General features: G+C 40.5%; 1 protein-coding gene across 1 annotated transcript; it reads right to left on the bottom strand.

The window, feature by feature from the left end:
- Positions 1-3,182: 3,182 nt before the first annotated feature.
- spata1 (spermatogenesis associated 1) lies at positions 3,183-14,725 on the bottom strand. Its single transcript, XM_063013402.1, has 8 exons — positions 14,595-14,725; positions 14,342-14,459; positions 11,522-11,575; positions 11,090-11,432; positions 7,559-7,684; positions 6,024-6,202; positions 5,740-5,838; positions 3,183-3,290 (listed from the first exon to the last, which is right to left on the bottom strand). The coding sequence occupies exons 1-8, from the start codon at positions 14,723-14,725 to the stop codon at positions 3,183-3,185; spliced, it is 1,158 nt and encodes a 385-aa protein (XP_062869472.1).
- Positions 14,726-14,840: the final 115 nt, after the last annotated feature.

Raw genomic sequence — 14,840 nt, 5'->3', positions numbered from 1 at the left:
TACACCCACATCAACCAAAATCAGATTTATACCATTATCCTGGATTCAACAAAACAAACCATGGGCATGAAGATGATATCTTTTGTCTTGCTGAAAGCGTAAGAATAATAACCCGTGTCAAGGAGGTCCCAGAACATGTTTTGAACACAGGGGGGTCTGAGAGAAAAAGAAGGTTGAGGACTGCTGCCATGTGGGACGAGACACTTCATTGATTTATTGTCTGTTTTACCACCACTTTATCCTAATCAGGGTTACAGGGAAACACCCCAGACAGGTCGTCAGTCCATCACAGGGCAAACACACACACATTTTTTTAGTTGCTCCAGTTTGACTGGCTGAATGTATTTGGGCTTGTAAGTGGAAAGCAGAGCACTAAGAGGAAACCCACACACACAAGGAGAACATGCAAACTCCACACAAAAAGAACACCTGTGAATCAAACCCAGGTCCTTCTTGCTTCCACTGAGCCATAGTGGTGCCCAGATGAGACACATCTCATCCAAAAACAAAAAGCACTGACTGACATAGAACAGCTCTCAAGCGTAGATTTCAGCCCTAACATAAAACATACAAATAATTACCAGTCTTTGTTTTAAATAAAAACCTGAGTAATCGCCCATCCAAAAGTGGTTAGCTATTTAGAATTAGAGGTTGTTAATACATAATACATAAATGCATTTGGGCGGCACGGTGCCTAAGTGGGTAGCACTGTCGCCTCACAGCAAGAAGGTCCTGGGTTCGATCCCCAGGTGGGGCGGTCCAGGTCCTTTCTGTGTGGAGTTTGCATGTTCTCCCCGTGTCCGCGTGGGTTTCCTCTGGGTGCTCCGGTTTCCTCCCAAAGACATGCAAGTGAGGTGAATTGGAGACACTAAATTGTCCATGACTGTGTTTGATATAACTTTGTGTAAACTGATTAATCTTGTGTAATGAGTAACTACCGTTCCTGTCATGAATGTAACCAAAGTGTAAAACATGACGTTAAAATCCTAATAAACAAACGAACATAAATACATTTTACGTCACCCTGTGCGCTTTTCCAAGAAGAATTCTTGATGCCTTAAAATGCTGCCTACTAAGGTGCCTTATTTCAAAGCTATAAAGTAATGAGAGAGCATCTGATGCTTCCTTAGCAGTGAAGGCATTCCCAGCATTCAGTGCGGCACAACCTTTCTCACCAAAAATGACAAATATGCTGGACAAACGGAGTTCTTTTCAAATGTAAATAAATCATTACTGATTTGTAATTTGTATTAGGTGTGCAAGTGTCATTTATTTGCAAATTCAGGCTTGTCAGTGACAGTTTGACAGTTTTCGGGACACAGGGAGATGTTAGCTGGCATGCTAGCGGGTTGTGCTGTCTCAGCCTAAGCGTTAGCTTAGTAAGTAAAACTGTGGTACTGTAATTGCCGTAATCTCTAAGTAGTGTGTCTAAATAATCTGCCTTATGAATTCAATGTCTTAGTAGAATCCTCTCTACTTACAGTGCCTTGCAAAAGTATTCAGCCCCCTTGAACTTTTCAACCTTTTGCCACATTTCAGGCTTCAAACATAACGATATGAAATTGTAATTTTTTGTGAAGAATCAACAACAAGTGGGACACAATCGTGAAGTGGAACGAAATTTATTGGATATTTTAAACTTTTTTTAGAAATAAAAAACTAAAAAGTGGGGTGTGCAATATTATTCAGCCCCTTTACTTTCAGTGCAGCAAACTCACTCCAGAAGTTCAGTGAGGATCTCTGAATGATCCAATGTTGACCTAAATGACTGATGGTGATAAATAGAATCCACCTGTGTGTAATCAAGTCTCCGTATAAATGCACCTGCTCTGTGATAGTCTCAGAGTTCTGTTTAAAGCGCAGAGAGCATCATGAAGACCAAGGAACACACCAGGCAGGTCCGAGATACTGTTGTGGAGAAGTTTAAAGCCGAATTTGGATACAAAAAGATTTCCCAAGCTTTAAACATCTCAAGGAGCACTGTGCAAGCGATCATATTGAAATGGAAGGAGTATCAGACCACTGCAAATCTACCAAGACCCGGCCGTCCCTCTAAACTTTCAGCTCAAACAAGGAGAAGACTGATCAGAGATGCAGCCAAGAGGCCCATGATCACTCTGAATGAACTGCAGAGATCTACAGCTGAGGTGGGAGACTCTGTCCATAGGACACAATCAGTCGTACACTGCACAAATCTGGCCTTTATGGAAGAGTGGCAAGAAGAAAGCCATTTCTCAAAGATATCTATAAAAAGTCACCTCGGAGACACACCAAACATGTGGAAGAAGGTGCTCTGGTCAGATGAAACCAAAATCGAACTTTTTGGCCACAATGCAAAACGTTATGTTTGGCGTAAAAGCAACACAGCTCATCACCCTGAACACACCATCCCCACTGTCAAACATGGTGGTGGCAGCATCATGGTTTGGGCCTGCTTTTCTTCAGCAGGGACAGGGAAGATGGTTAAAATTGATGGGAAGATGGATGGAGCCAAATACAGGACCATTCTGGAAGAAAACCTGTTGCAGTCTGCAAAAGACCTGAGACTGGGACGGAGATTTATCTTCCAACAAGACAATGATCCAAAACATAAAGCAAAATCTACAATGGAATGGTTCACAAATAAACGTATCCAGGTGTTAGAATGGCCAAGTCAAAGTCCAGACCTGAATCCCATCGAGAATCTGTGGAAAGAGCTGAAAACTGCTGTTCACAAACGCTCTCCATCCAACCTCACTGAGCTCGAGCTGTTTTGCAAGGAAGAATGGGCAAAAATTTCTGTCTCTCGATGTGCAAAACTGATAGAGACATACCCCAAGCGACTTGCAGCTGTAATCGCAGCAAAAGGTGGCGCTACAAAGTATTAACGCAAGGGGGCTGAATAATATTGCACGCCCCACTTTTCAGTTTTTTATTTCTAAAAAAAGTTTAAAATATCCAATAAATTTCGTTCCACTTCACGATTGTGTCCCACTTGTTGTTGATTCTTCACAAAAAATTACAATTTCATATCGTTATGTTTGAAGCCTGAAATGTGGCAAAAGGTTGAAAAGTTCAAGGGGGCTGAATACTTTTGCAAGGCACTGTAGGCAGCTGGCTAGGTAGGCAGTAGACAGCAAGGCAGCTCACTAGGTTTTCAGACAGACCCTAAGTGTTAAACGGGTTTGCATGTGTTTAGCTGATCAGAGATGAGCTGAACTTAAGAGAGGCCCATTGTATGAGCACTGAGATTTTTTCTGAGCCAGTTCAGCTTTAAGGGCTTGAAGCTCTGAAGCAGCCTGCTTTCTCAGCTGAAACAAAACAAGAGAACTTTATTTATGAGAAAATGTATTATTTTTAAATAAAAATATGTATATTATTTATGGCAAGCCAAACAGGAAATGTATAGCAAACACTGATATATATGGAATGAAAACTGATATATATGGAATGAAACTGATATGTATATGGAATGAAAAACAATATATATAGAATGAAAATGATATATATGGAATGAAACTGATATATATGGAATGAAAAACAATATACAGTAAGTCCTCGGGTTACGGCGGACTCAACATACGGCGTTTCGTGGTTACGTCACCATCTCCTATAAATTTATTAAGAAAGTCTTGTTCCGTCATTCCGATGTACGCCGTTTGAGACGTAAAAACAAAGTTTGCACGGGAACTAGTTGGCGAGCGGAGCAGACGAATACGTCGTCACGCGGCGCTATACGAGGAAGACTGTACTGTGTATGTGCTCCATGTGAGTGACGTAGATGCTTATTTAGTTGGGTTCCGACTTACGGCGAAAATCGCGTTACGTCACGTAGGAACGGATCTCCGACGTAAGTCGAGGACCTCCTGTATATGGAATGAAAAACGATATATATGGAATGAAACTGATATATATGGAATGAAAAACGATATATATGGAATGAAAATGATATATATGGAATGAAAATAATATATATGGAATGAAACTTAATATATATGGAATGAAACTCGATATATACGGAATGAAAACTGATATATATACAATGAAACTGATATATATAAAATGAAACTAGATATATACAGTATATACAGTGTATCACAAAAGTGAGTACACCCCTCACATTTCTGCAAATATTTCATTATATCTTTTCATGGGACAACACTATAGACATGAAACTTGGATATAACTTAGAGTAGTCAGTGTACAGCTTGTATAGCAGTGTAGATTTACTGTCTTCTGAAAATAACTCAACACATAGCCATTAATGTCTAAATAGCTGGCAACATAAGTGAGTACACCCCACAGTGAACATGTCCAAATTGTGCCCAAATGTGTCGTTGTCCCTCCCTGGTGTCATGTGTCAAGGTCCCAGGTGTAAATGGGGAGCAGGGCTGTTAAATTTGGTGTTTTGGGTACAATTCTCTCATACTGGCCACTGGATATTCAACATGGCACCTCATGGCAAAGAACTCTCTGAGGATGTGAGAAATAGAATTGTTGCTCTCCACCAAGATGGCCTGGGCTATAAGAAGATTGCTAACACCCTGAAACTGAGCTACAGCATGGTGGCCAAGGTCATACAGCGGTTTTCCAGGACAGGTTCCACTCGGAACAGGCTTCGCCAGGGTCGACCAAAGAAGTTGAGTCCACGTGTTCGGCGTCATATCCAGAGGTTGGCTTTAAAAAATAGACACATGAGTGCTGCCAGCATTGCTGCAGAGGTTGAAGACGTGGGAGGTCAGCCTGTCAGTGCTCAGACCATACGCCGCACACTGCATCAACTCGGTCTGCATGGTCGTCATCCCAGAAGGAAGCTGACGCACAAGAAAGCCAGCAAACAGTTTGCTGAAGACAAGCAGTCCAAGAACATGGATTACTGGAATGCCCTGTGGTCTGACGAGACCAAGATAAACTTGTTTGGCTCAGACGGTGTCCAGCATGTGTGGCGGCGCCCTGGTGAGAAGTACCAAGACAACTGTATCTTGCCTACAGTCAAGCATGGTGGTGGTAGCATCATGGTCTTGGGCTGCATGAGTGTTGCTGGCACTGGGGAGCTGCAGTTCAGTGAGGGAAACATGAATTCCAACATGTACTGTGACATTCTGAAACAGAGCATGATCCCCTCCCTTCGAAAACAGGATAACGACCCCAAACACAACCTCCAAGATGACAACTGCCTTGCTGAGGAAGCTGAAGGTAAAGGTGATGGACTAAACCCAATTGAGCACCTGTGGCGCATCCTCAAGTGGAAGGTGGAGGAGTTCAAGGTGTCTAACATCCACCAGCTCCGTGATGTCATCATGGAGGAGTGGAAGAGGATTCCAGTAGCAACCTGTGCAGCTCTGGTGAATTCCATGCCCAGGAGGGTTAAGGCAGTGCTGGATAATAATGGTGGTCACACAAAATATTGACACTTTGGGCACAATTTGGACATGTTCACTGTGGGGTGTACTCACTTATGTTGCCAGCTATTTAGACATTAATGGCTGTGTGTTGAGTTATTTTCAGAAGACAGTAAATCTACACTGCTATACAAGTTGTACACTGACTACTCTAAGTTATATCCAAGTTTCATGTCTATAGTGTTGTCCCATGAAAAGATATAATGAAATATTTGCAGAAATGTGAGGGGTGTACTCACTTTTGTGATACACTGTATGTATATATTGAGTTTCCTTCTATATATATCAGGGTTTGTTATATATTTCCTGTTTGGCTTGCCATAATTATTATATACATTTATTTGTAACTATTACATACCTTAATTTCCGTTGCAAGCTTTATTTTGGCATCATCAATGTTTTTCTTCAGCTTTTCTATTTCACAACTCTCAGTCATGATCTGAATTATAAGGTCATTCTGTGAATAATAATTATATATGAGCTCGGTAACTGCTTCTGCTCCTGTTGTCTTGCAAATTTTAAGGTACGTTTTGTGACAGCTTAACATTTTACAAGACAGTAGATGTTTGTCTTCCTCTAATAAAATGGCCTAGTGGCTGCAGGTTTAGCATCAGGGAGCGGCCAGTAAGTGGAATAGCTGACCTTTGTGTTTGATAGTTTCCCTCGTCGTTTTTGTCTGTTCTTTCCATCTCTGGCTTGCAGTTGTTGAAAGAGTTTGTCGTAAAACGTCTCGAGTTCCTGACGAAGGCTTTTTAAGGTTTCTTCCAATGGTGCCGTGGCCTTTTTGGTGTCAAAATACTTTTTCTTCCATTTGTCCCGTGCTGGGATTTGTGGTTCGGGGGAAGAGGAAAGGGGTGAAAGAACTCTTTTAGGTTCAGTTCTCATTCAGAGTACAGATGGAGACAAATTAAAGAGTATGTCATGAGTATGTCAAGAGTATGTCAGTGCAGGACATAATTAGACAGTCCTTCAACAAGTACATAAGGATATATAACACCTTATTACAATGATGAATGCACATCAGATTGTTAATTAGTGCAAAACGATATTAGCTGGTCTAAAAAGTGTGATTGTTCACCTAAACAATTTGATCACAGAGACATGTAAAATGCTGTGAGACAGGATGAACCTGAGATATTTCATATTTTATCTGCTCAACTTCATTTCATTTATTAATAAACATCCATCCCTGCATTTCAGATCTGCAACACATTCCTAAAAAAGTTGGGACGGTAAAGCAATGTACTTTTCTGCATTAATGCTGCCATCACAGAAGTGTAAATGACCTTTGCCAAGGGCACTGACAGCTTCATCCATGACAGACCCTGGCTTTTGGACTTGCTGCTGATAACAGTCTAAAAAAGACCTGGAATGCTGATTCATGTGACCATAATACACGTTTCCACTGTGTGATGGTCCATCCTAGATGCCTCCGAGCCCAGAGACGTCGACGCCGCTTCTGGACATGGTTAACATAAGGCTTCTGGTTTGCACAGTAAAGTTTTAAGTGGTATTTGTGCATGTAACTCTGTATTGTAGTGCTTGACAAAGGTTTGCCAAAGTAATCCCTCACCCATGTGGTTATATCAGCTATTGTTGAGTGGCGGTTCTTGATGCAGTGCCGTCTGAGGGATCAAAGATCACGGGTGTTCAGGTTAGGCTTGCATCCTTGGCCTTTACGCACTGAAATTCCTCCTGATTCCTTGAATGGTTTAATGATATTATGCACTGTAGAGGGAGAAATATGCAAATCCCTTCCCAGCTTTCTTTGAGGTTCATTGTTTTTAAACATTTCAATCATTTTCTCACACATTTGTGGACAAACTGGAGATCCTCTGATCATCTTTGCTCATCAGAGACTCAGCCTTTCCTGGATGCTGCTTTTGTACCAAACCATGATTACAATCACCTGTTGACATCACCTGTTTGGAATCACATCATTTAGTTTTTTCATCTCATTACAAGCCCTAAGTTGCCCCCATCCCAACTTTTTTTAGAATGTGTTGTAGGCCTGAAATGCAGGAATGGAGGTATATTAACAAACGAAATGAAGTTGAGCATAAAAAACATGAAATATCTCGGGTTCAAACTGTCTGCAATCAAATAATAGTCACTGTAAATTTAAGGAACACTGCATTTTTATTTTGTTTGCAAAAAATATTAAAATAAGTGCATACCTTGGTTTCTATAGTGTCTATTCAGAGCTAGCAGCTCTTTGCCCTTTCTCAGAAGTTCCTGTCTTGTTCTTTCTAGTTGTTTTTTCTCTTCTTTGACCTGTCTGAATTCTTTTAGCAGCTCATCCCCTATAAAAAAAAACAAATTTCCATTAATCTGTAGTTACATTTAATCTGTTCATGCATTAGAATTTAAGATTCTGGTACAATCTTACTGTTAGTCAAACTTCTTTGTGTATGCAAAGAAGCATAAGGAGCCAAATCACACAAAACGGGAACTATACTGTCTGGTCTGTCCACATAGACCTGCCAGGGAAGAAGAAAAAAACTGTCAGTAATAAAACCTTCATGCATGTTTACTACAGACTGAGGAAATACCTCAGCTGGAATTTTAGCAAGCCAGTAAAGTACATTTATGAGCACTGGTAGTTCTATATCCATATAAATGTGGTAGTCAGGGTGGTCCTGCCTTTTTTAGATGGTCTAACATTCACACATTATTGGCTACCTTTTACATCTACCATACAATTACTGTAGCTCATGTGTTGCTCTGTACATTGTCCCCCCATTCACTATTTATCAATCGAAAGAGACCCAGCAGTGACACTAACATAGTAATGCATGCTAGTGTGTTGTGTTGGTATGGGTGTATTAGGTGCAGTAGTGTTGTTGGGATTACACCGATGAAGCATAACATTATGACCACCTTCCTAATATTGTGTTGGTCCCCTTTTTGCTGCCCCATATGCAACAAACTGTGATGCACTGTGTATTCTGACACCTTTCTGTCAGAACCAGCATTAACTTCTTCAGCAATTTGAGCTACAGTAGCTCGTCTGTGGGATCGGACCACACGGGCCAGCCTTCGCTCCCCACGTGCGCCCATGACCCTGTCACCGGTTTACCACTGTTCCTTCCTTGGACCACTTTTGATAGATACTGACTACTGCAGACCGGGAACACCCCACAAGAGCTGCAGTTTTGGAGATGCTCTGATCCAGTTGTCTAGCCATCACAATTTGGCCCTTGTCAAACTCACTCAAATCCTCACTCTTGCCCATTTTTCCTGCTTCTAACACACCAACTTTGAGGATAAAATGTTCACTTGCTGCCTAATATATCCCACCCACTAACAGGTGCCGTGATGAAGAGATAGTCAGTGTTATTTACTTCACCTGTCAGTGGTCATAATGTTATGTCTGGTCGGTGTATAATAACACATGCTGTTAGCACTCACTGTAGGTGTACAGTTAAATACTAGAGCTGTTTCCTTTCTTGCGCTATGTGTGTATTTTTTCTGTGGTCTGATCTGTGGACTCTAACATCTGGTCAGTGGGAGTACAAATGGGTCCTTATTAGTTGAGAAATGTGGTACGAGGGTGACTGTACAGAAAAACAGTTCAAACTACAGTCAGTAACTGTATATCCAGAACATTCATCTGTGTGGTAGGTGTAGCTTTTAAAATAATTCATAAATGTACACTGATCAGCCATAACATTAAAACCACCTCCTTGTTTCTACACTCACTGTCCATTTTATCAGCTCGACTTACCATATAGAAGCACTTTGAAGTTCTACAATTACTGACTGTAGTCCATCTGTTTCTCTACATACTTTTTTAGCCTGCTTTAACCCTGTTCTTCAATGATCAGGACCCCCACAGAACCACCACAGAGCAGGTGGTGGATGATTCTAAGCACTGCAGTGACAATGACATGGTTGTGGTATGTTAGTGTGTGTTGTGCTGGTATGAGTGAATCAGACACAGCAGCGCTGCTGGAGTTTTTAAATACCGTGTCCACTCACTGTCCACTCTATTAGACACTCCTACCTAGTTGGTCCACCTTGTAGATGTAAAATCAGAGACGATTGCTCATCTATTGCTGCTGCTTGAGTTGGTCATCTTCTAGACTTTCATCAGTGGTCACATGACGCTTCCCACAGGGCACTGTTGTCTGGATGTTTTTGGTTGGTGGACTCAGTCCAGCAGTGACAGTGAGGTATTTTAAAACTCCAGCAGTGCTGCTGTGTCTGATCCACTCATACCAGCACAACACACACTAACACACCACCACCATGTCAGTGTCACTGCAGTGCTGAGAATGATCCACCACCCAAATAATACCTACTCTCTAGTGGTCCTGGGAGAGTCCTGACCATTGAAGAACAGCATGAAAGGGGGCTAACAAAGCATGCAGAGAAATAGATGGACTACAGTCAGTAATTGTAGAACTACAAAGTGCTTCTATATGGTAAGTGGATCTGATAAAATGGACAGTGAGTGTATAAACAAGGAGGTGGTTTTAATGTTATGGCTGATCTGTGTATATTAACAATACATGCATTGCAGACTAAGCTCAGCCAATATGAAGATATCTCACCTCATCGTTGGCTTTGTTTCTGGTTGGCTTCACTGTCTGAGATAGTTTTGATTTCCTAAATTGTACAATACCATAGAAAAGGGGTAAAATGCTTAGCAGAAAGGTTTAAAAAAATATATATATAGCAAATCTACATAGCAAATCATATCTTTTAGATCATTACCTTTCCTGGGAGTGGAAAGACCCAGTATTGGAACTTTCTAGCAGTTCTAGTACTTGTGAATCCTTGACAACATTTCTTTTCTCCACTGCATTTGAAGTAAAGAAAAAACATGACCAAAGTAATTATTTCTTCTCATAATTTATAATATTGGACTTCATTTTATGGGAACCAAAGGTTTATTAGTTAGCAGAGCAGAAACCCACAAATTCATGGCAACCGTCATTCAACAAGATACTGCAGTGAAGAAAGACATTTAAGTGGCCACATTATACCTAGGGCCCAATAAAGAACTGATTGGGAATTTTCCAAACTCAGTTATATGAGTAGTGTTCTAGCTGCTTTAGACTTTGGCATCTTGGTCATTCTGACTGACCGATCACTAACTGAATTGCCGGAGGATTGGTAGGACCGCCTCATAGTGCAAATTAACCAGTAAACATGAGGCACTTAAATGCTACATGAATAACAATCGTTAAATCACTAAACACAAACCTTACATTTTAAATTACACATAAGACGCGATTTTTACTGCCATGAATTAGGCAGGGCCTTAATTATAATTAATTATAATTAAAAATATGACGTCTTGAAGGCAGCATATGTTGCTCTAACAAAACATGAAATATATTGGGTTTAAACTGTCTGCAATCAAATAAAAGTCAAAGTAAATGTAAGGAACACTGCATTTTTATTTTATTTGCATTTTCCATACTGTCCCAACTTTTTCTGATTTGGGGTTGTAGAACTTGTGAAAGAGAAACTTGTGGGGTGGCACTGTGAGTCAGTGGGTAGCACTGTTACCGCATAGTAAGAAGGTCCTGGGTTCGATTCCCAGGAGGAGCAGTCCGGGTCCTTTCTGTGTGGAGTTTGCATGTTTGCATGTCTGTGTGGGTTTCCTCCGGGAGCTCCGGTTTCCTCCCACAGTCCAAAGACATGCCATCATGTTATTTGGAGGTACCAAATTACTAAAAACATAAACATTTTCTCACCATGCTGCTTTGCCATCAGCTCCTCCTGAACTTTCCAGTACATTTTGTGACCGCTGGTCCATGAGGATTTTTCCAAACCTAGAGAGTCCTCCTCCCTTTCCTCCAGGGAAGTAGAGCTACACTCATCCTCCATACTCACATCAATAACACACTGTTTAGTCCCTTGTGTGATTGAGGGAAACTTTGTAGGTTCTTTAGTCTGGACAGGTAGAAAAGCAGGTCTGGGAGGGCAGCACGCCTGAGAGTCAGTGTTGTAAATAACTGTGTCTGAGCTAAGAGACCTGGAGGAAAGGCTGCTGCTGATGTCCTCCACCTGTAGCAGGTACAGCTCCGGGTAAGGGGACTGAGATATGGAAATGACAATGAATGAGAAAAGGATAAGACAGTCTGATGTGTCAAAAGCACATGCTCTTATTATGATATAATACTTACATAGGGTGGAGCAAAAGATTTTGCTTTCAAGTCTTTCTCCTGTTTGGCTTTGACCTAATATTAATATGTCAGACAGGTTACAAATTAAATCATTAAATAGTTTATTATTATTATTATTATTATCATCATTATTATTATTATTATTATTTAGGGCTAGATGTACCAAGTCTTGCATACTGTTGTAATTGCAGTTAGGCTGTATTCTGTGGAATAATCATATTCTTGGCAACCCACATATTACAGACAGGTTACGAATTAAATCATTAAATAGAAGTGCAATATTATTATTATTATTATTATTATTATTTAAGGCTAGCTGTACCAAGTCTTGCATCCGGTTTTTATTGTAGTTAGGCTGCATTATGTGGAATATTCCTATTCCTGGCAACACACAAAGTCCCCATCATGCACGTTGCACAAAAAAGGGAAACTGTTTAAAATGCTTCATATTAAAAATAAAAAAAATAGTTCAGCTTCAAAATATATTATTCACATATGGCTAAAATCCACAATAATAATTAAATGTACATTAAATGGACAAAAGTATTGGGACACCCCTTTAATTTTTGAATTGATGTGTTTCAGCTGCAACAGTTGCTAACAAAAGTAATGAAGCGATTCTATAAAGAAAATGATATGCTTTAACAATGCAGGATCAGTTTGGGAATGCTATTTCCTGTTCAAGCATGACTGTACCCTTGTGCATGAAGCAAGACATGAGGAAAAGCTCAGTTCAAAGAAACTCCACTGGCCTGCACAGAGCTCTGACCTAAGCCAGCTTTACTGTGTGGAGTTTGCATGTTCTCCCCATGTCTGATTTTCCTTTGCTTAACTCAGTTGTAAAGAGTGGTTAATTTAGTAACTGTAGCCTTTCTGATAGTTTAGTTCAACGTGGCATTTCCAGAACATCAAAGCTGGCAGAACTGCCGCTCACAGGATGTTTTCTGGGTTTTTTCACTATTCTGTATACTGTTAAGACTGTTGTAGCTGAAAACCCCAGGAGATCAGTGGTTTATCTTGAACCAGCTGTCTTGCAACTACAACAATGCCAGTCACTTTCTTTTTCCCCTATTATGATGGTCTCATGCAATGAAGATTCCTCTGAATTCCCTAAATCTTTCCACAATATTATTTACTGTAGATGGTAAAAGACCAACATTATTTGGAATTATGGAATAAAAATGGCTTTTTATATATTTTTATATACACCCACTAGGCATAACATTATGACCACTGACAGGTGAAGTAAATAACACTGATTATCTCTTCATCACAGCACCTGTTAGTAGGTGGGATATATTAGGCAGCAAGAGAACATGTAATCCTCAAAGTTGATGTGTTAGAAGCAGAAAAAATGCCAAATTGTGATGGCTAGACGACTGAGTCAGAGCATCTCCAAAACTGCAGCTCTTGTGGGGTGTTTCCGGTCTACAGTGGTCAGTATCTATCAAGAGTGGTCCAAGGAAGGAGCAGTGGTAAACCAGCGACAGGGTCATGGGCGGCCAAGGCTCATTGATGCACGTGTGGAGTGAAGGCTGGCCCGTGTGGTCCGATCCAACAGACGAGCTACTGTAGCTCAAATTACTGAAGAAGTTAATGCTGGTTCTGACAGAAAGGTGTCCGACTCCATGTCTCGGCCGGTCAACACAATATTAGGAAGGTAGTCATAATGTTAAGCCTGAGTGGTGACATTGCTTATTCTGTAATATTTTTTATAAATATCTTTATAACTGATTTCCTGTTCTGTTTCAAAGTTTGTAACAGTAATAGGCTTAATTATTTTCCAGCTACCAAGGGCAGTTTGCACAACTGGTTACAATGTTAGTACATCAGCTATTAATTTCAAATGCATTGGACCTGAATATTGCAGTTACATAAAAGCTTAATTTGCACTGCACTGTATCACTTTTGTACATTAAGCCCTCAATATAAAGTAGCTGTTGATAGTAACATCCATATTACACTAATCAGCCATAACATTAAAACCACCTCCTTGTTTTTACACTCACTGTCCATTTTATCAGCTCTACTTACCATATAGAAGCACTTTGTGGTTCTACAGTTACTGACTTTAGTCCATCTGTTTCTCTGCATACTTTTTAGCCTGCTTTCACCCTGTTCTTCAATGGTCAGGACCCCCACAGAGTAGGTATCATTTATTCAGCACTGCAGTGACACTAACATGGTGGTGGTGTGTTAGTGTGTGTTGTGCTGTTATGAGTGGAGCAGACACAGCAGCGCTGCTGGAGTTTTTAAATACCGTGTCCACTCACCGTCCACTTTATTAAACACTCCTACCTAGTTGGTCCACCTTGTAGATGTAAAGTCAGAGACGATCGCTCATCTATTGCCGCTGTTTGAGTTGGTCATCTTTGAGGTCTTCATCAGTGGTCATAGGACGCTGCCCACAGGGCACTGTTGGCTGGATATTTTTGGTTGGTGGATTATTATCAGTCCAGCAGTGACAGCAGCATTTATGTGTTTTATCTACTCATACCAGCACAACACACACTAACACACCACCACCATGTCAGTGTCACTGCAGTGCTGAGAATGATCCACCACCCAAATAATACCTACTCTGTAGTGGTCATGTGGGGGTCCTGACCATTAAAGAACAGCATGAAAGAGGGCTAACAAAGCATGCAGAGAAACAGATGGACTACAGTCAGTAATTGTAGAACTACAAAGTGCTTCTATATGGTAAGTGGAGCTGATAAAATGGACAGTGAGTGTAGAAACAAGGAGGTGGTTTTAATGTTATGGCTGATCGGTTACGTCCAAATTGTCAATTCAGTATTATTGATGCAGGGTACTCACCAAAGCCAAGCTTCTACCCACACATTTTAAAAAACAATATCTATCCATGACCCTGTCAGGTCCAAATAAAGATCCAAGCTCTTCTCTAATAGCTTTAAGACTTATATCTGGATACACCCTGAAACACAAATCACAATACAACTGCTTAGAACTGGGTTTGATAAAGTGCACAAGTTAACACTTGTCACAGCTTTATTTATTATGAAAGAATCAGCAGGTCAAGTCTGTTCATATGTATTTAGTGACTGCTCACCTGATGAAGCCTGCTGAGATAAAGCTGTCTATGGCGTCTACTGACACTTTATTTAACCTTGAATTCCACTGTTCATCTGGTACAAACAGCACATGGAGCTCTACACACTGTTTTAAATAAATGACACCCATATCAACTTAGGAGAAACATGCATTATGCTTAGTTTAGGCTTAAAGGCTGTAATTAAGACACCACAATGGAAGAAAAAAAAGATAATTAAAAAGTATAAATATTGCATATAGGTTT

This window comes from Trichomycterus rosablanca, chromosome 17 (genome assembly GCF_030014385.1).
Source record: "Trichomycterus rosablanca isolate fTriRos1 chromosome 17, fTriRos1.hap1, whole genome shotgun sequence".
NCBI lineage: Eukaryota > Metazoa > Chordata > Actinopteri > Siluriformes > Trichomycteridae > Trichomycterus > Trichomycterus rosablanca.
The sequence above is the reverse complement of the archived record's forward strand: the minus strand, read 5'-3'. Positions and strand labels throughout refer to the sequence as shown.